Source organism: Chanodichthys erythropterus, chromosome 8 (genome assembly GCF_024489055.1).
Source record: "Chanodichthys erythropterus isolate Z2021 chromosome 8, ASM2448905v1, whole genome shotgun sequence".
NCBI classification, from domain to species: domain Eukaryota; kingdom Metazoa; phylum Chordata; class Actinopteri; order Cypriniformes; family Xenocyprididae; genus Chanodichthys; species Chanodichthys erythropterus.
The window spans coordinates 16,802,696-16,824,908 of NC_090228.1; the positions used below are offsets into that span (position 1 = coordinate 16,802,696).

General features: G+C 36.7%; 3 protein-coding genes across 4 annotated transcripts in view; 1 reads left to right on the forward strand and 2 right to left on the reverse strand.

The window, feature by feature from the left end:
* The window catches only part of ppp6r2a (protein phosphatase 6, regulatory subunit 2a), a 38,740-nt gene extending 21,397 nt beyond the window's left edge, over positions 1–17,343 (forward strand). The window contains exon 24 of the transcript XR_010895716.1: positions 17,209–17,343. The gene's annotated coding sequence lies outside the window, so the exon portion shown is untranslated. The remainder of the gene's footprint in view (positions 1–17,208) is intronic.
* fam3c (FAM3 metabolism regulating signaling molecule C) lies at positions 55–8,885 on the reverse strand. 2 transcript variants are annotated; one of them, XM_067392082.1, is made up of 10 exons: positions 8,788–8,885; positions 8,124–8,181; positions 6,691–6,795; positions 5,735–5,761; positions 4,921–5,044; positions 4,744–4,802; positions 4,528–4,578; positions 1,745–1,829; positions 1,528–1,654; positions 60–1,408 (listed from the first exon to the last, which is right to left on the reverse strand). In XM_067392082.1, the coding sequence occupies exons 2-10, from the start codon at positions 8,137–8,139 to the stop codon at positions 1,319–1,321; spliced, it is 684 nt and encodes a 227-aa protein (XP_067248183.1). In that variant the 5' UTR covers positions 8,140–8,181; positions 8,788–8,885; the 3' UTR covers positions 60–1,318. The 2 variants fall into 2 exon arrangements, with proteins under 2 accessions (XP_067248184.1, XP_067248183.1); XM_067392083.1 differs by lacking the exons at positions 4,744–4,802; positions 4,921–5,044 and having other exon boundaries at positions 55–1,408.
* si:dkey-159a18.1 (sortilin) lies at positions 10,445–22,089 on the reverse strand. The gene is made up of 21 exons (XM_067392077.1): positions 21,789–22,089; positions 21,430–21,492; positions 21,162–21,238; positions 20,849–20,951; positions 20,276–20,443; positions 20,084–20,157; positions 19,941–19,987; positions 17,800–17,936; positions 17,596–17,679; positions 17,264–17,324; positions 16,520–16,675; positions 15,723–15,820; positions 15,142–15,241; positions 14,893–15,064; positions 14,591–14,784; positions 12,883–13,075; positions 12,679–12,795; positions 12,467–12,587; positions 11,278–11,384; positions 11,049–11,166; positions 10,445–10,884 (listed from the first exon to the last, which is right to left on the reverse strand). Exons 1-21 carry the CDS (start codon positions 22,011–22,013, stop codon positions 10,870–10,872), a joined length of 2,430 nt encoding a protein of 809 aa, XP_067248178.1. The 5' UTR covers positions 22,014–22,089; the 3' UTR covers positions 10,445–10,869.
* Between the last annotated feature and the right edge of the window lie 124 nt (positions 22,090–22,213).

Consider the following 22,213-nt stretch of genomic DNA (forward strand, 5'->3'; position numbering starts at 1 on the left):
AGGAATGAAACCAACAACCATTTGCTCAACTTCATTTTATATGAAACATAAAAAAAAAAAATCTTTGAGCCATTGGGAAAAACTGCAATCTCACAATACACAATTTGATTTAATTTATACTAAATAAATCCTCAGAACAGCTTTACATATTAAGGCAATGACGTGTAACATCAAGAATTTCACACAAAATCACTTAGCATATCTTATAATTGTGGTATATTAAAAAAAAGGCACACAATATGGTTCTTACAAAAGAAAAGGGTTTCATTCCACGACTTCACAGTATATAGTTACAATTGTGCCGGAAATGATAAAATTAACAAGTAGAGATGATGGTTTTAATAATTGTTGGGCAGGAAAGCACATACTACTGGTACTGCAGAAGGCACACCCAGGGATGAAAGCAGTTATATTGTATGATATTATTGCTTGATATGAACATTAACTGTATGTAACAGCTGCTAGACATATTACTCAATTTCAGAATATGCAGATACCAGATGGACTGTCAACACCAACAACACTCCAAATGTAACAACATTCCCAAAAGATACTAAAAAGATCAAACAGCATACAACTGGTGACAGTAGTTTTACATTAGAAGCCGCCCCCTCCAAGAAAAAAATCATATCAGGAATAAAGTCCAACAGTCAACCTGGTTGACTGTAAAAAACAAAATGTAACTACAAACAAAATAAAACATTATCCATTTATCTTCAATACAATCTGATTAACATTTAGAGTGTCATAGTGCAGTGATAAATAAAAGAGAGCAACCCCCTACCTTCATTTTTTGGAAGGGAAAAAAATGAAGTAAATCTCCTAATCATCTCCTTATGACACTGGAGCCTTGCAAATGGCAGAAAACTTGCTGTTTATGGACCAATAAGAACAATAAATCCTACAAATCAGGCTTCCCACAAGCATGGAATGTGCAAATAGTGATTTTCAAGGCTGAAAATTCACAAGATTTCTATAGTAAATATATATATTTTTTATATTATTTATTTTTTATTTTTTTGTAAAATATTTCACTGGCAACATATTGCTCTTTGTAAGTTAAATCCATTTAAAATGAGTTTACAAATCCTTATCTAGTGATTATGTGATGGAAGTAGTGGAAATTCAAAAAGAGTGGGAACCCTGTTAAATAAATACATATAGAGCAGCAAACACTCAGGAGCTCTAATGGTAGGATTAAAGACTTCAGATTTAAAGTCTATTCTACTCTTACATATGTTCAAATGTGAGTTCTTCAATTTTCTCCAGGCTGTACATTAAAATGCGAAATAATTTTAAATACAGTGAAAAGTTGATTTCACTCGTGTTTTATAGGAATGCATCCTTCCATCTCCAAAACTTCTGGCCAGCCTTCATATTTGTTGGTCTCTGCATTGTTCTTGATGTGCTGAAGATGCATGAGATGGTTTATTAGATACTTCAACTATTATTCCAAAGATTGAACAGGACATGGCCCCTTATTAGTGGGGGCTGCAGCCTGAAAAAAAAGACACAAGGCAAATTTACCTGCTCAAAGGGGCTCTTTGTTTTGATCCCTTTGCCTCCAACAAACACCCAGTTATCTCTGAAGCCCAATATGCCGATGCTCGAGCTGCCCAAATCTGCTATCAGATTTCTGGCCTCTTCATTCAGCCTGTACATAATCAAAAAAATAAATGCAATAAATATACAAACCGAGACAGATCTGTAAAGGTTTGACCAAAAATGTAGTGAAGTGGCTCACTTTGTTGCAGGATCATCAAAAGTGGCCATCATGACAATGCTTCCATCTTCTATTTCCTTCAAGAATTTGATGAGCAGGTTCACATCTAGACAGAACGAAAGAACGTTTAAAATTAATATTTAAAAAGATTACGTTTTATAAGCGTCTCAAAGGGAAAATGTACATAACTACTACAAATGAGCTCTAACCAATGAAACTATGAGACAGTGGCCCCGTTTATAACTGGTATTAATATAAGTCTCTTGTGAGCCAATTAAAACAGTGGTTCTCAACCCGGAGGCCGGAACCCACCAGAAACCAGGAAGCCTCAGCACAATTGGGCTGCAAGAAATTGGTTTTAAAATATAATTTAAAATAAACACAAAGACTATAAAACACAAGACACGTCACTCATATTGTTTTGAATGGGAGAAAGTGCAATGCCCAATATGGTGGAATAAGTCCTGCCTTCTAAATAAGAGCCATTCGCCAATTGGTAAAGTCACTGCGTCACTGCAGTGGCCGTTAGAAGCTCCGGTTCCTAAAGAAAGAGTCAGAATCGTGCCTCCGAAATGAGGCACAAGAAACCCGCATTTAGGACGGTGCATGTGCATTAGCTTGATCCAGCCTGAAAAATGCCATTTTTTGTCATGATTTGATAGAAAGGCAAGATAGAAATGGCTCGTTCTAAGGTAATAAAAACATAACGGTTCATTATGTAAGGTCTTTAAACACCACTGAAAACATAGTTATGTACAGTCAAGCCAAAATCTATTCAGACACCTTGAACATTTCATTCATTAATATAGTTTATTCACTATGGTTTAAAAAAATGGTAATAAAATATGACAAGATCTCAGAGTTAAACGGTATCAGAAAAAAAATGATCTTAATTATGTCAGATAACACTTAAGCAAAACATGGTCAGATCAATTTAACTGATAGTCCACTGTATGAAGAATTTTTGGGTATAATATGTCAAAGTTTACTTTATTTTTCTATCCTCACTTACATAAATGAACTATAGTGTCCTGCACTCACTAGTAAAAAAAATAAAAAATTATATTTAGTGTCTGAATAATATTTGGTTTGACTGTATATATTATATAGGTGCTGGTCATATTAGAATGTCATCAAAAAGTTGATTTATTTCACTAATTCCATTCAAAAAGTGTAACTTGTATATTATATTCATTCATTACACGCAGACTGATATATTTCAAATGTTTATTTCTTTTGATTTTAGGCAATTTTAACTAAGGCACATTTCAAAAAATCTACCTAAATATCTTAATTTAACTATGACTTACTCCTGGCTTAGTCTAAGCCCTGTTTTTGAAACAGGGCCCAAAACCTTTAAAAATATTTGTCTTATTTCTTAGTTAAATTTGTTCCCTCAACAACTGTCATTTTTATTTAAGAATAAGGGTTCTCACAGTCTTTGAAAACCATGAGGGAATTTTGAAAGTGTGATTTCTAGACCTGGAAAAGTCATGGAAATTACTATAATAAATAGGTCAGGCAGTAAAATATTTTATCATCAGGTAGAAATTGTTATTTGTGATTAAAAATAATTAATAGAAAAAACCTTATCCTGAACGACTGTAAAAGAGTGTGAATGCTGAGGGAAAGTTCTTGAAATGCCTGGAATTATGAAATTTAATTATTTTAATTTTATATGTAAGAATTTTCATATATTAATCTCTTTTTTTTCTTATTGACTGTGTGTGAACAGCTTGTAACAAGACCAGTGTTGCAAATTGCTTTCAGCTGAAAGTAGCTAAAACTGGTCACTAAATGTTAAATGACGTCATACTGGCGAGTCCACCGCTCTATATTAATATAAATATAGATCAGTGGGTGAGTCACGGAATCTAGATAAGATTTGTCCAAGAAGATGCTAGATTTGTCCCTAGGCTTTTGAAAAAAAGCCACTCAAAAGTGGTGAGGAAGCAGTTAAATATAGTGACAAAAATCGCTAAATTGGCAGCAGTAAATGAAAGTTAAAACAAGACATTCCCAGACTTTTTAGGCTGTCCATGAAAAGCCTGTAGACTTTTGAATTTTTATGTGAAGGACTCTCAGTATGTGAAAGTATGTCACGTGACGTTCATGAACGCTTATACAATGTTCAGGTTAATGTCGAAAGAACTATTCTGTACTGTAATGTCTATGTGTCATGCAAAGGAAAGGGATTAATTCAAACTATAGTCTCACATAGTCAGACCTATATAGTCTATATTCTCAAATATACTTTATAATCAAACTATCTTAACAGTTTAATTTTAATAACATCATCTGTGGACATGATGCCAGTGAATTGTAGAGTTGGCACAAGCATATCCACATCGCTATGATCAGATGCTTTCTTTACTGCTGTTTGACAGCAGCTGTCATTTTTGTTATACGTTTATTTACTTATTGAGGAAAGCGTGCAACATATTTACATATTCATCTAAATGTCTCTCCCAGCAGTGTGGATGGTGCCGGGATGTTCATTAACAGTATAACTTATTTTTACTTATTATAGTATAACGTGGTGGGCTTTGAATCGCATTCTGTCTCTTGTATGTTACATGTATGAATTGCTGGCTGCAGTTCACTTAATGGCCACCAGTGTCGCTAATAACAAGGGTTTCTGAATTCTAAATATTTAGACCCTTTAATTATGAAATTATGAGCAGCTTTCATTACAACAAAAGTGGGGACCAATAGGGAGTCAAAAAGTTTGAGAATACACTATGCACTTGTGACTGAATCACTCGTATATGGAAACCAGATATGGGGAGTAAAGGCAGATTTACCTCCAGACCACATGTCAAAGGAATCAGTCTTGGTCAGCTCGCCAGTCTTCCCTGTAAAAAATTGTGGATTAATGCCGTCCAAATTCTCTCAGTATCTACTGGATTTGACTTCACACTAAACTATTAACCACAAAACACAAATTTGCCTACACTGCCACTATTCACTTAAAAAGGTTTCAGCATCAACATGTTTTTAAATACAAAAAGGAGGTGCACCGTTGAGCAATGCGATGTTTATACCACGTCCAACGTTGTTCTTTACTCCGCTCATTAATCTGATAAAAGAAAGAGTTCAAACAGCAGCCGTCAAAATTATTCTCATGTTTCCACTGATTCACCAAGCTAAAATTCACAAGTCAGGATTTGTATTTTTCAATTGTGTGTAAAACCTACACATTATCCTGAAAACATATTTTCGGACCGACTACACTGGCTGCTCCACTGGTGATCTTAAAGGCATAATGGTCCTCAGGACATGATTTAGAAAGGCCGCATTTGTGGCGCGGTGGCCTGGTTGCTGAAAACAATAAGAATACATACATAAACATAGAGACGTCTGTCCTATTTCCTATTTTTAAACATGTTCTTGCCCTCTGTCTGGGTTATTTATTAATTGTTTATCTATGTACATGTATACCAGACAGACATCTTCATGCTGAATCAATATCACACTGTTTATTATGTCTTGTGATACATTTCTTAAGTAGAGTAAATTATAAAAAGAAGACCACACCCAAACACATATACTTTATCAGATGACTAAGTAAATGGCACCAGCATGACACATTCAGTGTGACAACTATCGAACATTGTCCCTGATGTCAGGAATCTAACACCTACGTACTATTCACACCACCCCCACTCGCACACGCACACACACACGCACACACACACGCACACGCACACACACACGCACACACACACGCACACACACACGCACACACACGCACACGCACACGCACGCACACGCACACGCACACACACACACACACGCACACGCACACACACGCACACACACACGCACACATATATGCATATGAATTATTCATATTGTTAATACTCTGCATCTGCATTAGTATGCAAAGCTATGATTGGGTTGTGAACAGCTCTGTTCTAAACAAAAGTTCAAGAAGAGCCCAGGAGGATCAAGGAATAGAAATCATTTTCACCCTCCTCAACTGAAAAATAAAAGATAATATGTACTCACGGACGATCTCTGCATTTGCATATCGTGCTGTAGAGAAACAAATGTCAATTAGCCAATAGCAACGTGCCATGTAAAACACTGAAAGATGATAAATCGAAGCCATTCCTTAACTAAACAAGCTATTTAGGTTACTTAAAGGTACAATATGTAAAATTTTTGCAGTAAAATATCCAAAAACCACTAAGCTAGTGTTATATATTTTGTCCAGTTTATTACTAACAATATCTCTAATGTTTTCAACTACTTGTAAATCATGAGAAAATTCCCATTCTAAACAGTGACACGGGGCAGTGCAGTCGCCGGTCAATGACGTCAGTTACCTTTGTTACCGCCTTTACTGACGTAGAAACCACATGACAACAGTGCCGTGGACAAATGCGGAAGTAGTGTCTAGCGTCCAGCAAACCACTAGCTTGCTTCAAGGAGTTCCTTATTTACTTCTTGCACGTTTTATGGTGGATTGTGTTACTTATTTATGGAACATAATTACTGTTTACCATCTGCCACTGGTTCTGCCGACAAGGACAGCTCCCGTAAACTCATGACCGGAAAAGAGGAAGCGGCGCCGGCGACTGTGTCATAATAAAAGCCCCGCTGCTCGTGAGGCGTGTGTTGATCAATCGCTCCAGCTCCTCGTTCAGCTCCCACAACCCTCGGTCCTGCTCTGCTTCATACTACAGTAACGTTAATAATCGCATCCATGAACATGAGTTCTTCCAGACTCCAATCCCTATTCTTTTGCACCGTCCGTTGAGATGGAGACCACATGTCCCAAGTTTCCGCTCTAAAACTTGGCGTCATCAAACTACGCCTTTGTTTTGAATAGGCTTCTAGCGACCTCTAGCGGAAAAAAATATCACAAATTGTACCTTTAACTAACAGAAAACATGTGCAATTTCAACTTCAGGTCCTGTGTGTGTGTGTGATAGAGAAGATGGCTGCATGAATGAACTCACCAAAGACTTTCCCCATATTAAGATTCATATTACTCTGTAATAGCTCAAAGGCCAGGAACACAGCCAAAAACAAAACAGAAACCAGCACAGCAAGTTTCAAAATTCCTGTTAAAAAAAAAAAAAAAAAAAAAAATTGTTTGGGAAAACAATGCAAATAGTACAATGAAAATAACAAATATTTAGTAACATAAATTGACATAAAACCAAATTAGCATATTCTCAAAGGTGCAGTGTATAAATTTTAGCAGCATCTAGCGGTGAGGTTGCGAACTGCAACCAACGGCAGCTCACCCCTCCCTTTTGAAGCAAAATAGAGAAGCTACGGTGGCCGTCTGGCCGACACAAGTCAAAGATTTGGGGCATTTCGTCTGGGACAGCAGAGAGTACGTTAGCCAGTCATGCAATAAGGCTTCTTCTTACTTCTAACAAAGAACGGTGTCCTCTTCTAGTAAACCAGACGACTACTCTTCATGTATTCAACGTAGTGAGGATGCAAGCTGCCTCTAAAAACATGAACGATTTAGAAGAACAACTTTAGCTGCATCCGAAATCACGTACTGTTGAGTAGGTACTACATTTGAATTTAAATTTACTTCACGTCCGTTGAAAAAGTACGTTTTATGTAGTACGAATGAATTCGGACATACTACATCCACCGTGCTGTTACCGTCACATGACCTACCAGCTTCAGTTACGTCCCTTCAACTCCATTCACTAATCCTCTCCTGTGGCCTCATAGGATAGTACCATGTCCATCATATGCACAATTCAGAATCTCACTCAAAGTAGTAAGACATCCATGTACTTTTCGCCTACTGTTTTGAATACTATGAATTCGGACATGCTACTCTGTTCGCATACGGTTTTTCCAGGTATTATATAGTAGAGAAGTACTCGATTTCGGACGCAGCTATAGTGATGAAACACGCTCTGTAGAGTTTTTGTCCATTTAGGGCTGCTGTAGAAACATGACGGCGCAAAATGGCGACTTAACATGTAAGGGGACCCACGGTATATGTAGATAGAAATGGCTCATTCTAAGGTAATAAAAACATAACAGGTCTTTATACACCACTGAAAACATCGTTATGTATAATAATGTATATTGCATTTCTGTCAATAGATCCTCCCAAATTTTACACATTGCACCTTTAAACTTATGAAGTCCATAGTTATCATTGTAATATTATGGCCTTCATTTATAATATAATATTATACTTCATTTTAACTATTTTTTGTATACTTTTGCATAGTTAACCTTAACTGGATTAGGATTAGTGCAATTTTCCAATGTCTTCAAGCTAAACTATTTACTACAAGAATACAGTCACATTACAACAACATATTGTGAGTGGCAACTGTGCAAATATTTGCCTTTGGTCACATGTAATGTAAATATAAGCGGAGTTTATACTGAAAGAAAAGGAACACACCTCCTGCTCGCATCATCGTGAAGGCTCAGCAAGCAAAGTAAAGCTGAGATCCAGACACCTGATGTGAGATCAAATATCATCATATAACAAAAGCCTGAATTCCTAAGTATTTCAGATACACTATTTATATTACTAGCAGGAATATAATCCAGATTATCAAGATGTTTGTGAAAAAAGACAAGGCACAATTTGTTTTTAATTATTCTGGTTAATTTTTAGTAAATAGTTTAGAAACCAGTGTTCAGCATTATACTTAATAAGATATCAGTATCAGCACTGTCCATTAAATAAATCATATTAATACTTCTATTTGTGATCACTTGTATTAGGTGGCAAATGGAAGTGCAAACTTAGAAGTTCCTGATGTCTGAAAACGATTCAGGTCCACATCAGCCAAATAAACATGCCCCCCAAAAAGCATACATCCTCAAAACCTCTTATTATGCCTGACAAAGTTGGCAGGAGTGAATTTAAAACCTAAACGGTTTTAGAGAGTAGTTTAGGTGTTGGTTGACAGCAGTAAAGTGAAAGTAGCCATTAGCATGCGACGAATATATAAACAAAAAACAAGAATAAAGCTTTAAACAAAGAAAAGCTAGTATAAATTCAAGAACAGCTGATCTATTGTTACACTAATAAAGTCGAGGAGAATAGAAAGAAGTACCTGGTGCCCTGGGTGCCACGGCGACACAGTGCTGAATGTCCCGACACATCCGGGTTCACTTTCAAGGAGGAGCGTGCGTTTGTGTACGTGTGTTTGAGAGACCGAAACGTCATGTGGGGGGCGTGTCCTACAGGAGGCCCGCCCACTGCGTAGTGCGTATCAGTTATGGTTTCATCCTGAAATCCTTTTTAAATATTATTTTGTAATTATTTTTAACACTCATGCAGTGTTTGTGTCATTTTGACCCGGAGGAGATGTTATTTTTCCCGAAAATACTAGTTAATGTTATCGCATTGGACTTGAAAAATGACCGGCTTACAAAAAATTGCTTATAAATCTCTCATTATGCTATATTATCACCAAATATTGGATTCAAACTTTTTGCCAGCTTTTTTTCTTTCATTTAGGACTGGTTTTGTATTTCTTTTTGGATCTGATTAATCGTTGGCCTCATCTATCTGAGAGTAGGCACTTCAGTTTTTGAGTGAAAAAAGTTTTTTTTTTGTGGATAATTTTGAAAATGTGCATTGATTATCACACTAGTGTGCTTTAATGTTTAAGCAGGAAAAAAATTTATTTTGGTTTTTATTTATTGCAAAAAGGCATAAAATCACACTTGTGGTGTTCCTGGTCAAAAATGATAAATCACTTGTTACACTATTTTATTACCAATATTCCATCTTTTTGTCACCTTGTTTTCTTTAAATTAGGACATGTTTTGTATTTATTTTTTGAAACGGATTAATCGTAGGCCACATTGATCTGAGCTGATATTGGTCAAAAATGACCACCCATCGAAAATGAATGGGAAAGTCAAAAATCAGAGAAACAATTAGTGTTCAGGAGCGTGTTCATCATGTTCACATATGTACATGTGGCCGAGCAAAAATAAAGGCCTTGGACCTCTGCATGTGGGGGTATATGCATACTCGTGCATCCATGCACACAAGCTGACAAAAATATTGAATCCAATATTTGGTGATAAAGTAGCATAACAAGAGATTTATAAGCAATTTTTTTGCAGGCTGGTCATTTTTGACTGGGAACACCACGAGTGTGATAGGATTTTCAACATAGCACAAGTATTAAAGTCATAGATGCTTTGTTAAACTAAACTAAAATAAGCTGTGCTTAAATAAGAAAATTATAGATATTTAGTGTGGACAGCATATGTGAATATACTTTATGTTTAATAATATACACAGACAATGGACTAATAAAAACTTGTATTTAGAATGCAATACTACATACTTTCTTTATGTATAATGTAATTCATTTATTTTATTATTTTGTCATGTACATGAAAAAATAATAATAAAATAAATGAATTACATTATATATAATCTGACTCAAGATCCAAGAATATTTTATAGCAATACAGGCTTCTTCAGTCAGATCGGTGTTTTAGTGAAGATGTGTGAGTGTCTGGTGTGATGTGAATGTTGATGTGAGGTGTGTGGTTTATTTGTTTTTCAAAGACACAACTGTTTGGTCTCTTTCTCATTTGACATTATTCTATAGTGGTATTATATTAGCTACAGTGGTAGAGCAATTTTATGCTTTATTCCGCAATGCAACATTCTTTATTCTATGTCAAACTATTTAAAAAAATCAGATTGTTTTATAATTATATAAGCTACTCTGTAATATAAATATCCTTAACACGGTGTAATAAAACAATTATTTAGATGTGTATGATAGGAAGAGCATAAATAATGCAGGCTGTTTAGATGCATTTTAATTTATTTACAATTCAAAAACAGTAGATTGGTCTATTTGAAAATACATAGTCCCAAAGCTCAAGGAGGATTGACAGCAGCAGCTTGAGGGAATATGAATGATTCCAGTGCAAAAGACAGAGAGTCTGAAGGTAAATTCACTCGTAATTATACATTATCCTCTGGTCTCTGTATAAGACACTTCACAGAACAAAACAAGAACCTGACCGCAGCAAGATATCATTTGCAGTTCACCATTATTTCTAGGCATTTATTGTCCAGTTACAGTGCCAGGGCTTGAGATTCAGTAGAAACAATTCACACCTGTCTGCAAAGCCTGAGTAGTTCCCAATTTATATGGTGTTCATTCAATGAGATCCTAAAAAAAAGATAAAAAGGTCAGCAAGTGAATGCAAAATAATATTAATATAATAATAATAATGGGGGGAGGGGGGTTATAATACGTTCAATTTTAAATAAATATAAACAGCCAAATTGAATGGATGCAGGAGAAGATAATATTGTATGATTCATCAAGCTCACGTCATCTGAATCTTCCTGGACCTGGAAACCATTTATTTTGCCATTGGGGCTGCTCTCATTGCTAACATACAGATCATCTTCTTGGAGTTGCAGAGCAGAAAAGCGATACGCAGGTGACCTGCAGGGGACAGAATTTGACCAGAAGAGAATGTGACTTCTGTAAGGCAATTTGTATGTCAGATGTAATATCGAACACAAAAACCATGAAGGTTTTATCATGTTACCTTACCTTTGTCTACAGTTTATTTTCCTTGAAGTGATTATTAAAGCGGCAGTAATAACCAAACCAATGACCCCTACACAAGTACACACCACAATAAGAACCAGCATGCCTGGCTGCAAATAAAAGGACAGTATGTAAATTTATTTATCAAAAATAATGAAGGGTCTTATATTTTAGTCTATGCACTAGTGGAGGGAATTTTATATGACTCGATCTGCAGTTGTATTGTTAAACCATAGATCGTGGCAAATCAGTCTTTATGAATGAGTCATTAAAAAAAAAAAAAAAAAATACAGACAAAGCAAAAACAGACCAAAAGTAACTGAATTGATCTGAGTTACTGAAGTTACTCAACATTTAAGGGTTAGTTCACCCAAACATTATGTCATTAATGACTCGTTCCAAACCTCCGTTAGGACCTCCGTTCATCTTCGGAACACAGTTTAAGATATTTTCATTAAGGTATTCTCATCCAGGTTCACGACTCCGCAGTGACGCTGCTGAGGTAAGACGTTGCTGACGTGTTATCCGGTGCGCCCGCATGTCGCGGATGTCCTAATCGCCAAAAACAACCACGGCGATGTAAAAGTACATTACCAACGCCGACAGATGAAAGGATTCAATGGAATCAATTCAATGGAATCAATTGGAAAGGATTCCGGAAGAGGAGACAATGCTGAATAAAGTCGTAGTTTTTGTTATTTTTGGACCAAAATGTATTTTTGATGCTTCAAAAACTTCTAACTGACCCTCTGATGTCACATGGACTACTTTGATGATGTTTTTATTACCTTTCTGGACATGGACAGTATACTGTACATACATTTTCAATGGAGGGACAGAAAGCTCTCGGACTAAATCTAAAATATCTTAAACTGTGTTCCGAAGATGAACAGAGGTCTTACGGGTTTGGAACGACATGAGGGTGAGTCATTAATGACATCATTTTTATTTTTGGGTGAACTAACCCACATCTTGTTATTTGAACTATTGAAAATATCACACATGAATTTCCAAAATACAGCACTGTTGTTGATATTGCATAAGCAAATTTTACTTATTAAAAGTATTTATGCTCTTCACATTGTATGTAACATCCATCCTCAAAGAATGGCCCCAAAATAAATTGATTTTTACCGAATTTTTTTTTGGCCACTCTATGATGCATAATGATTGTCAAAAAAGGACCACTTACTGATCTCTCAGTATGCAAGGAGGAAGGAGGTGAATCGTCCTTCCCACAGTTCTTTTTGAAAGCATTGTTTCTTGGAGGGCTGAAACCACCCTTACATTTATCGCCGGGAATCTTACGATACCTGTTTGACACAGTGGTATAATTATAACAGTGAAGTGTGCGTATGCATTTAGGTATGTGTTAGAAATAGAAAACAAGATGTATTTAATCACCCTGAAGTCTGAAAGTCCTCTAGCTCCCCATCTAAGCAAATATCCTGGGTTTGATTCAGGAAGTCAGGCTGTGGGAGACACTCTGAGCTGTTTTCATGCCGATAGAAGCCATAGTCGCTGTTGACAGGAGAGATGTTCAGAAAACATTTTTGTTTGGTCACAAACAGAAATCAAAACCTCAGTGTGTCATGCAGTTTATCATACCACATGAAATCTTTTCTAGTGCAAAGACATGGGCGCTGCTGCCTGCTGACCACATATCCTCTCCCGTTTCTACATGCTGAAAGTTTTTTCAGTCTTCTAAATGTCTCCTTGTAGCCCAAGAGACATCCGTCTGTTTCTGGGTTAGAGTCGTAGTCAGAGTGTGCCAACCACTTCACATAGTCCTGTTCACCACCTAGGAAATATGATGATTTGAACAAACTCCTAAACCTATGTTCTAAATGGCCACATTTGTGGTACATATATGAATGATCTTGAGTAGTGTGAGCAATGGTGTTACTTTTCTAAGCAATCATACTCATGATTTCACCTGGTAGATGATGAAACTGGTAAAAAAAAAATCTTGTTTTCTTACACTAAAGAATTATTAAGGGACTAGAGTATCAAAGAGACTTGAGACTTGAGCCAGTAAGCAACCACCTAGCAACAACCCAGAACACACAGAGAGATTGAAAAAAAATTGATTTATAAAGGAACTGTAATTTTTCCTTTTTAATGCAGCAACACTGCAAGTCGATGGTTGAATAACTCTGATTGGCTATTCAGTTTAGCGAACCAGTACACGGGAAGAAAATGTTGCCTTTTTGAATAACGAATACAGACTACTTCTGGTATGGAAAGTTATTTCCTCTCATGCAGGTTCAAAATGTATATGCGTGTTGCACGTTGGCTTTGCAGTGTTCAAGCACAATTCTTTGGCCCAGACGTAAGTGACAAGAAGTGACACGACAGTCATCGCCGAAAGTTTTTTAATGTCGATTTGGTGTGCCTGAGCCAGTGATGGGGGTAACGCATTACAAGTAATGTGAGTTATGTATTAAGATTACTTTTTTTAAGTAACTAGTAAAGTAATGCATTACTTTTAAATTAAAAAACAAAATATCTGAATTACTTTTTCAAATAAGTAATGCAAGTTTTCAAATTTATTGACAGCTCTCCTGTCCACATGTTGAAAGAAATCGCGAGTAAGTGCAGAGGTGTTGTGTGCGCTGTGTGAACATGATGGCTATTGTAGTTCTAGACTAAATGTGAGCATTTACTCATCTCACTTGCACAAAAGAGATACAGTATTCATCATAATGAATAAAAACAGTGAAATGCAAACTCAGAATATTACATAAACCTGCAATAATAAATGTTAAATTACACAAATATACTTTGTGTATTTAATCTCACTTTATTAACCAATGTCTTTGCTGCTGACCTTCAGTGATACAATTCAATCAGACTAAGCAAAAATGACTTTAGATAAACATCACATTTGTGTTTCATTTTTTTTGTTTTTATTGCTGAAGTAAGAGTGTTTAATTTTCTTCTCCTGCATCCTATTCTTCTGCAATCCAGAATTGCAGCATAGCTGAAAGGTTTACTGTACAGGCATTAATTTGCATTTCCTTCAGGCTTATTCATTTCACTTTTGATGTGAAAGGGCCTTTACATTTGCCAAAAATAGAACTTTTGTTTTTTTTTTTGTTATTAAAAAAACAAACATGCCCAGATGAGAAAAAGTCACTCAAAAGTTTACTTTCCATAAAAAGCAATTAGTTACTTTTTTAGGGAGTAATGCAATATTGTAACACATTACTTTTAAAAGTAACTTTCACCAACACTGGTCTGAGCCTTGATGATATTTATATGATACTTATTACAGTATTTGAATACTGCCCATAATTTTTGAAAAGTTTCTTACATTCTCTGTTGATCAGGTGCTCAAAGTCTATGGTGACAGCCACCCACATGGGCTGATCATCATCATCTGGGCGGTAGCCGAAAATGCTGATATTCATTGTCTTAGTGCCTGGCTCTGAAGCCAGACCTGCCAAGAAGATCGGGTGGTCTGTGAAATTATATGTCTTCCAGCATTGTCCTTCATCTGTGGAAAACCTGAAAACATCCATACACACATAGTCGTATATGACAGCGACCACAAATTACATTCTTTCAAAACATGTGCAGTACAACTCCATTTAACAGGGCAAGTGATAGTGTTACTTTATGGAGCTGATCTTTCTGTCTCCATGCGCCTCCACCGCTACTATCAGGCCTCCAGAGTCCAGGATGCTGTAGTGGTGAGGTCCTCTCAGAGTCCCCAACCAGGTGTAACCTCCGTCCCCAGACACATACACATCTGGCCGGGCAGCTGAAATGGAATCTCCTACACTGCCTGCAGTAAATTTTAATATTTAGACCAGTTTGTTGGGAAAGTTGGAAGTGGTGAGGATAGATGGGAGGAACTATTACCATGGGCGATGACCAAACCAGTGGCGGTGGGTTCAGAGAGAGGCAGCATGGGAGTGATTCCGCTGAAGTGACTGTGCTCTCCGTGGATGTGCAGGTTACACTGGAAAACACATTTACAGTAACATTTAAAGTCTGCCTGAAATTAAAATATACACTATCCATTTTCTGCAAGCTTGTATTCAGATCTGCGTCGATCCAATTAACAACCAGTGGACAGAAACAAGTCCCTGTCCTATATTTTGTCTTTTTTGATAATCCGTTTCACTTGGATTTACATCACAATACTGAAGAATACATCTGACACTAATTCCATTACATTACGACTTCTGTTCCATCTCAATCGTCAAAAGCCTTGAGGCTAATCTATATGACACTGTATTCATAAATGTTTTAAATGTAACATGTAAATGTTTAAAGTAGGCTTTTTCTTTTGAAAAATGTTCATCCAATATTGGCTCATTTTAAAAATATGTTTAAAATGTTCTTCTCCAACTTCCTGTTTGAATAGCAAACAGAGCAAAGAAAACTGTGCTCATCAAAACTTCAACACGTAAAATTTCTCATTACTCCTCAGCCGTTACCTTTTCTGAGTTTTCCGGACAATCCACATTCTCTGGCTTCTTCAGAAATCTCCATTGACCACCTCTGTCAAACGAAATGACTGAACGAATGCGTCCATCTGCGGCCCAAGAGGAGTATGACATCTTTTAGTGATGACTTCAGCACTGTTACAAGTGTGATTGGCTATTTGGTACTTAATGGGATAGTTCACCCAAAAATGAAAATTCTGTCATAATTTACTTACCCTCATGCCATTCCAAACCCATTAGACTTTCATACATCTTCAAAACACAAATAAAGATATTCTGAATGAAACCTAAGCGATTTCTGTCCCTCCATTCCACTAAAACTTTGACACTTCAAAAAATTCATAAAGAGATTGTAAAAGAAATCCATATAAATCAAGTGATTGTGATTATTGCCACGGGTGGTTATGTATAAGCAGCGCAAGAAGACCAAGGGATCAGGAAACAGTCTTAAATATAAAATTCACTCAGGAACATGCAGGAAAATGGGTCACACAAACCTAAACATCAACGTAGACAGGAACACAAGGAGTATAAATGAAAAACCAAACAAGGGACTAATAGGCTAATTAATTTGAAAACATGTGAACAGAATAAATAATCAGACACCCAGGGAAACTATGTCAACTTAAGAATGACAAAACTGAACATAACATAACAATTATGGCTTTTATTATGGCTCAACACACATCTATGGAGCACATCAAATATCCTTGATGCAAAATATTCATTTTTGGGTGAACTAACCCTTTAAGGACAACTTAAAAAAAACATGAAACAAATGTTCATACCCTTTTCCAATATGTTGGTGAGATAGACCCCTCTCAAAGATGTAACATTAGAGAAATCGCTCTTCCCCTCCCCGCCAAACAGGTGGCGCTCCAGAGACTTAGAATACAGGATTCCACGGTCATCAGAGGTATAGATTGTCCCAAAATATGTGTCTTCTGTAAGCATTTGAGATCACATCACAAACAAACACTCTGCTGACACAGCTTTCTCTCATGCGAGATAAGAGATCAGCCATAAGCATCGTTATTCAAACACACAGCAAACCCATCTAACCGGCTTCATGTGACAAAACGTAAATCGAACATCCAGTGAGAAACATATGTAAAAGCATGATGGGAAATAAGATAACTCTTCACATGAGCCATGTACTGCATCTGTACGTCATACATACATGTAAAAACAATGAGGGGTGTTTTTGTGTGCGATTTTCTCTAGTGTTCCTCTGGCTGAAAAACTACACCATCCTCACTCTTATCTTTTTCCAATGATCTACACTGCACAAAGACTTCCAGACTCAAAGATGAATAGCGTACACCCTGACCCAAAAGAGTCGAGCAACTTGTGCAGAGAGATTATATGATATGTCAGCACAAAGTGGAACTTGCTTGACAAGTCTTGCCTCCACGCTGTTAAACTGACAGCAACAGTGGTTGAGCTGTTAAATAATAATGATACTTCTCTTTTACAGCTCTGACAGTATGGAGAAAGAGGAATAAAGGAAGTTAAAAAGTGTGAAGCAGCACCTCCAGGGTTGTCCACATGCATGAAGATCATGTCCTCATCTCCATCCAGAACGGAGTAGAACTGCAAACAGACATCAACAGTGAGTTAAAGAGTTGCATACAGTGTTATGAGTTTGTGTAGCTCTTGAATCAACTTTGTGAGAGGTTATAACAGGTTTTATTTCCTGCCAAATCAGCAGGACCAACTTGTAAGGGTGAAGAGGGAATAATGGCACAACTCGCATACATTTCCCAAAACATATTTATGAAATTTTTTTTTAGAAATATAACTTAATTATATTATTTATAATTTGTATTATAAGTGTGTTCAAGTTTGTGTGTGTTCTTCACACCTGCTCTGTTGTGGCTGATGGTAGCTGAGCTTTTTTGAAATGGTCCCCCTGGTCTGAGGACACATAGATGACACGGGGAGAGCCCTGTGAACACAACATCTCATAAATCAAGCATGCCATGATGATTCTTACAGAGGGACAACATGAAGTGTGTTCATGTGAGTGAACACATGCTTGAGTGCGCATGTCTGTAATGATCCACACCAGTTTTTCCATGACTGAGGTAAACAGGAAGCCACCAATGTATCCGAAAGAGAAGATGTTCTTGGCGATGGTGGCAAAGGTTTTGCCAAAATCCTGTGTCCGTCTCAGAATAAGCTCGCCTCGTCTTGCTGCCTCCACTGGTTCAAACATAGTTAATATAGTTAATTGATGTATAAAGTCAATTAATGAGCATTAAAGGATTAGTTCACTTCAAAATGAAAATTAGCCAAAGCTTTACTCACCCTCAAGCCATCCTAGGTGTATATGACTTTCTTCTTTCTGATGAACACAATTGGAGTCATAATAATAAATATCCTGACACATCCGAGCTTTATAATAACAGTGAACGGAACCAATGAGTATGAAGCTAAAGAAATCCATCCATCATAAACGTACTCCACTTGGCTCCGGAGGATAAAGATGCATTTGTGTAAGAAAAATATCCATATTTAACAAGTTATGAAGCAAGATACGCTTTTTTTGTAAGTTGAATATGGAAGGCGTAGGACGTAGCGTATTGAACTGTGAGAGGCGTTACACTTTCTTCGTAAGTTGAATATGGAAGGCAGTCTGGGAGAAGCTAGATATTTTACTTTATAACTTGTTAAATATGGATATTTTTCTTGTGGAGTTTGTTTATGATGAATGGATGCACTTTCTTGAGCTTCATACTCGTTGGTTCCCTTTTCTGCCATTATAAAGCTTGGATCAGGATATTTATTAATATAAATGTAACTCTTGATTGTGTTCATCTGAAAGAAGAAAGTAATATACAAAGCTAGGGGTATTTTTCATTTTAAAGTGAATTAATCCTTTAAAGTGAATGACCAATTTTTTCTGCTGTACTAAAAGTGTTTCTTAAAGAAGATTAATTATTCTTGTTTAATGATGATTTAAAGGATTAGTTCACTTTCAAATAAAATTTTCCTGATAATTTACTCACACCCATGTCATCCAAGATGTTCATGTCTTTCTTTCTTTAGTCGAAAAAAAATTAAGGTTTTTGATGAAAACATTCCAGGATTATTATTCTCCTTATAGTGGACTTCAATGGACTCCACTGTTGAAGGTCAAAATGACAGTTTCAGTGCAGCTTCAGAGGGCTTTAAATGATACCAGACGAGGAATAAGGGTCTTATCTAGCGAAACCATCGGTCATTTTCAAAAAAAAAGAGTAAATGTATATGCCCTTTCTTTCCAAAACGCGACAAACGCCAGTCTCCTTTTTCTGCAGAACGCGATATATCCACTCTCAACCAATCACAGCGCTCCATTCCACCAACTGTAAACATTGAAGGCTTTTTTAAAAAGCCCTTTTTAATACCAATGTACTCGGAAAATGTGTTTATTTAACCGTACGGTGGCGCCAGATACTCTTTAATCTGTAATAACAAATCATTTATAACATTAACAAGATGACCAATTGAATTAATTTTGGGAGCGACGGCTGAATGTATTTTTAGTAAAATGTCTGTATATGAGATAAATATTGGCAAAGTTCAGACTGTCTCATTTGAATCAACTTACTTTGTTGTGTATTTTCAATTTGAAAAATAACTTTTATATTGATGGATTAATTGCATTTTGAAAAAAAAAGTATCATGGATTTATTGCATTTTGGGAAAAAAATAATATGTTTTTATAATAAACTTTTTAAAATCAAAATGTAGATTTGAATTTTTTATGTTTTCATAACCAAAAGATGCTATGTGAAAGTCTGAAACAGAAAATAGTGGTTTTCATCTTGCCACTTTATTGGTAAAGAAAACACCTTTTTACTCAAATTAATCAAAATGGAGTTTGCGTTTTGGAACCAAACTCTTCATATACATATACATTTTTTTTTTTAAATTACCGATTGTTTCGCTAGATAAGAACTTTATTCCTCATCTGGTATCGTTTAAAGCCCATTGAAGCTCCACTGAAACTGTCATTTGGACCTTAAACCGTTTGAAGTCTATTGAAGTCCACTATAAGGAGAATAATCCTGAAATGTTTTAATCAAAAACCTTCATTTCTTTTCAACTGAAGAAAGAAAGACATGAACATCTTGGATGACATGGGGGTGAGTAAATTATCAGGAAAATTTTATTTGAAAGTAAACTAATCCTTTAATGAAGAAGAAAATAATATAGAGGCACCTGTTCCTTTTGGGCTGGAACTGAAGAAAAGAGTAATTCCAGATCCCCTTGAAAAGAATAAAAAATTATATTTACTTACATAAATGAAACAGATTTATTCATAAAACTCATTCAGATCCCTATTATTGTGTTATTGTTCTCACCATGTGAATGTATGAACTCCTTCGTGAACTTCAGACCAACTGTTCCCAAAGTCTTGTGAGAGCCATAGCCCATCCTAAAGAGAATACGAGTACATAAAAATAAAATGAGGGGGTGGTAAAGACCTCACACCTCAAGTCACCTCACAACCTGTTAAGGGGGCTAGATGAAACAAGACAGAAAACTTTACTCACATCAATGCTGATGCCCACAAGGTATTTTGGGTCCTGGTAGTGGAACTGAATGGCCTGTGCTGGGTAGAATGGAAGCTGCACTGATCTGAACGTCACACCAGCATCCATCGATGTAAAAATAACTCCTCCTGGCCTCTCGGTGAAAGGCACGTTGGCTGTTAGAATCACCTGTAATGGCAATATAAAATTGTATCATTCTGGTAAAATAATTACAACCCTATGAAATAAGAAAGAATAATAGAACAAGAATAATAAAATACAACAGCAGGAAATTAGCTTCACACCAACCCCACTTCATAGGAAGTTTAAAAAAAAAAGCGTGGTTTGAGGTGCGCTTTGACACTGCGGCTGCTGTCAATAGCAACTTCCGTTAAACCATGAGCTGTCTTGAGACAGTTGTAGATTGGACAGAATCTCTCTGTTGTCAGAATGGAAAAACTTACTGACAACTACGAAGAATGACAAAAAGTTTTATTACTATTAGATATTAATTAATTAGAATTAGTTGAGACAAGTTTGACAAGTGGCTTTCTCAGAGATGGCTACAGACTTCAGGTTAGGACATTTATTTACCTGTTGAGGGTTCCCAGGTCCAGCACTTATCCCAAAGTCTTTCTTTATAAATGTGTTGTTGATGGCATGGGAGATATCATGAAAAGACTTTCCATAGTCGTCACTGTAAAAAGTTTCAACATATCAGTAAGAAAGTCCCAACTGGTTGCATGTAAATGTATCTTGCAAACAATTGGCTAGACCAATAAACCACGGCGATATTAGGCTTTTTTGAGATTGGCATCAGCCTATTATCGTGGTTGCATTGCTGATTAACAGAAGTGCCAGTGAAAGCTCCATGTTATTTGAGAACGGGTTAAAATGCACCACTGACCTCCTGTAAAGGCGTGTCGAACCACCTTCATAAAATGAATCCGAGGGAGCGCTGAGTGTGGAAAGGACCAGGATTACCTGAGATGGACAGGAAAGGGTTCACACTAGTTCTGAATGATTTCACACACCTAACAAATAGCATTTTATCAAACGCAATTTGATGTAATGACTGAATATGACTAATGCTGCTATATTCATCCATATTATCAATACATTAACCATAAAATATATTACTATGATGGGATATCTTTTAGGCAAGAATGACTAACCCCAATTCCATCTCCAACCCATGTGAGGGTGAAACTGGATCCATCATCACCATGAAACCCCGTCTAAAAAGCAGAGGACAGAGTTGCACATATACTGATGAAAGTGAACTTTCCTGTTCAGTCTGCCATTTAAATGAATAGTTCACACAGAAATTTAAATTCTCATAATTTACTCTCCCTACTTTACCACGATTATAAACGTTGTCGCCATAAATGTAGGATGAACTCAGGGCCACGTTTGACATTAATCTCAATGTCAAATGTAAAAACCAGCCAAAAAAAAAAAAAAAACATAATAAAAAAAAAAGAAAGAAAAAAAAACTGTATTTGGATTGTGTGAACTTTAGTATCGTTCTCACCTCGTGTGTGTGGCTGAGCAGAAGCTCTCGTTCTTTGGGCGACAGCGGAGACTTGCATGCTGTGAAAAGCGGTTGTCCAGTCCAGGTGTCCCGTCTACGTCTCGAGTGACCCCGTGCAGTCCGAGAGAAAGTTACTGTTCGCGCGTTGCGCTTCCCTTGTACGAACGCATCCTCACCCAGGACCAGCAAGCACACACTACCGAACACGAGCAGTGTCCAGTTCATGACTGTATGACAGATAGAAAGCTGCAAGTTTCAGGTGCCTCAGATGATGCGCGCTGGAGGAGGAGTGAGCGCAACTGTCCGGGTATCGACTCCAAGCGAAGTGAGCTGCCTACCTCAACAGCATATCATTCCGAGTCAGCATGATGGATACTTATGCTGCACGAGCCTAACAAAGCATTTCTTGCATAGTGTACAGCATT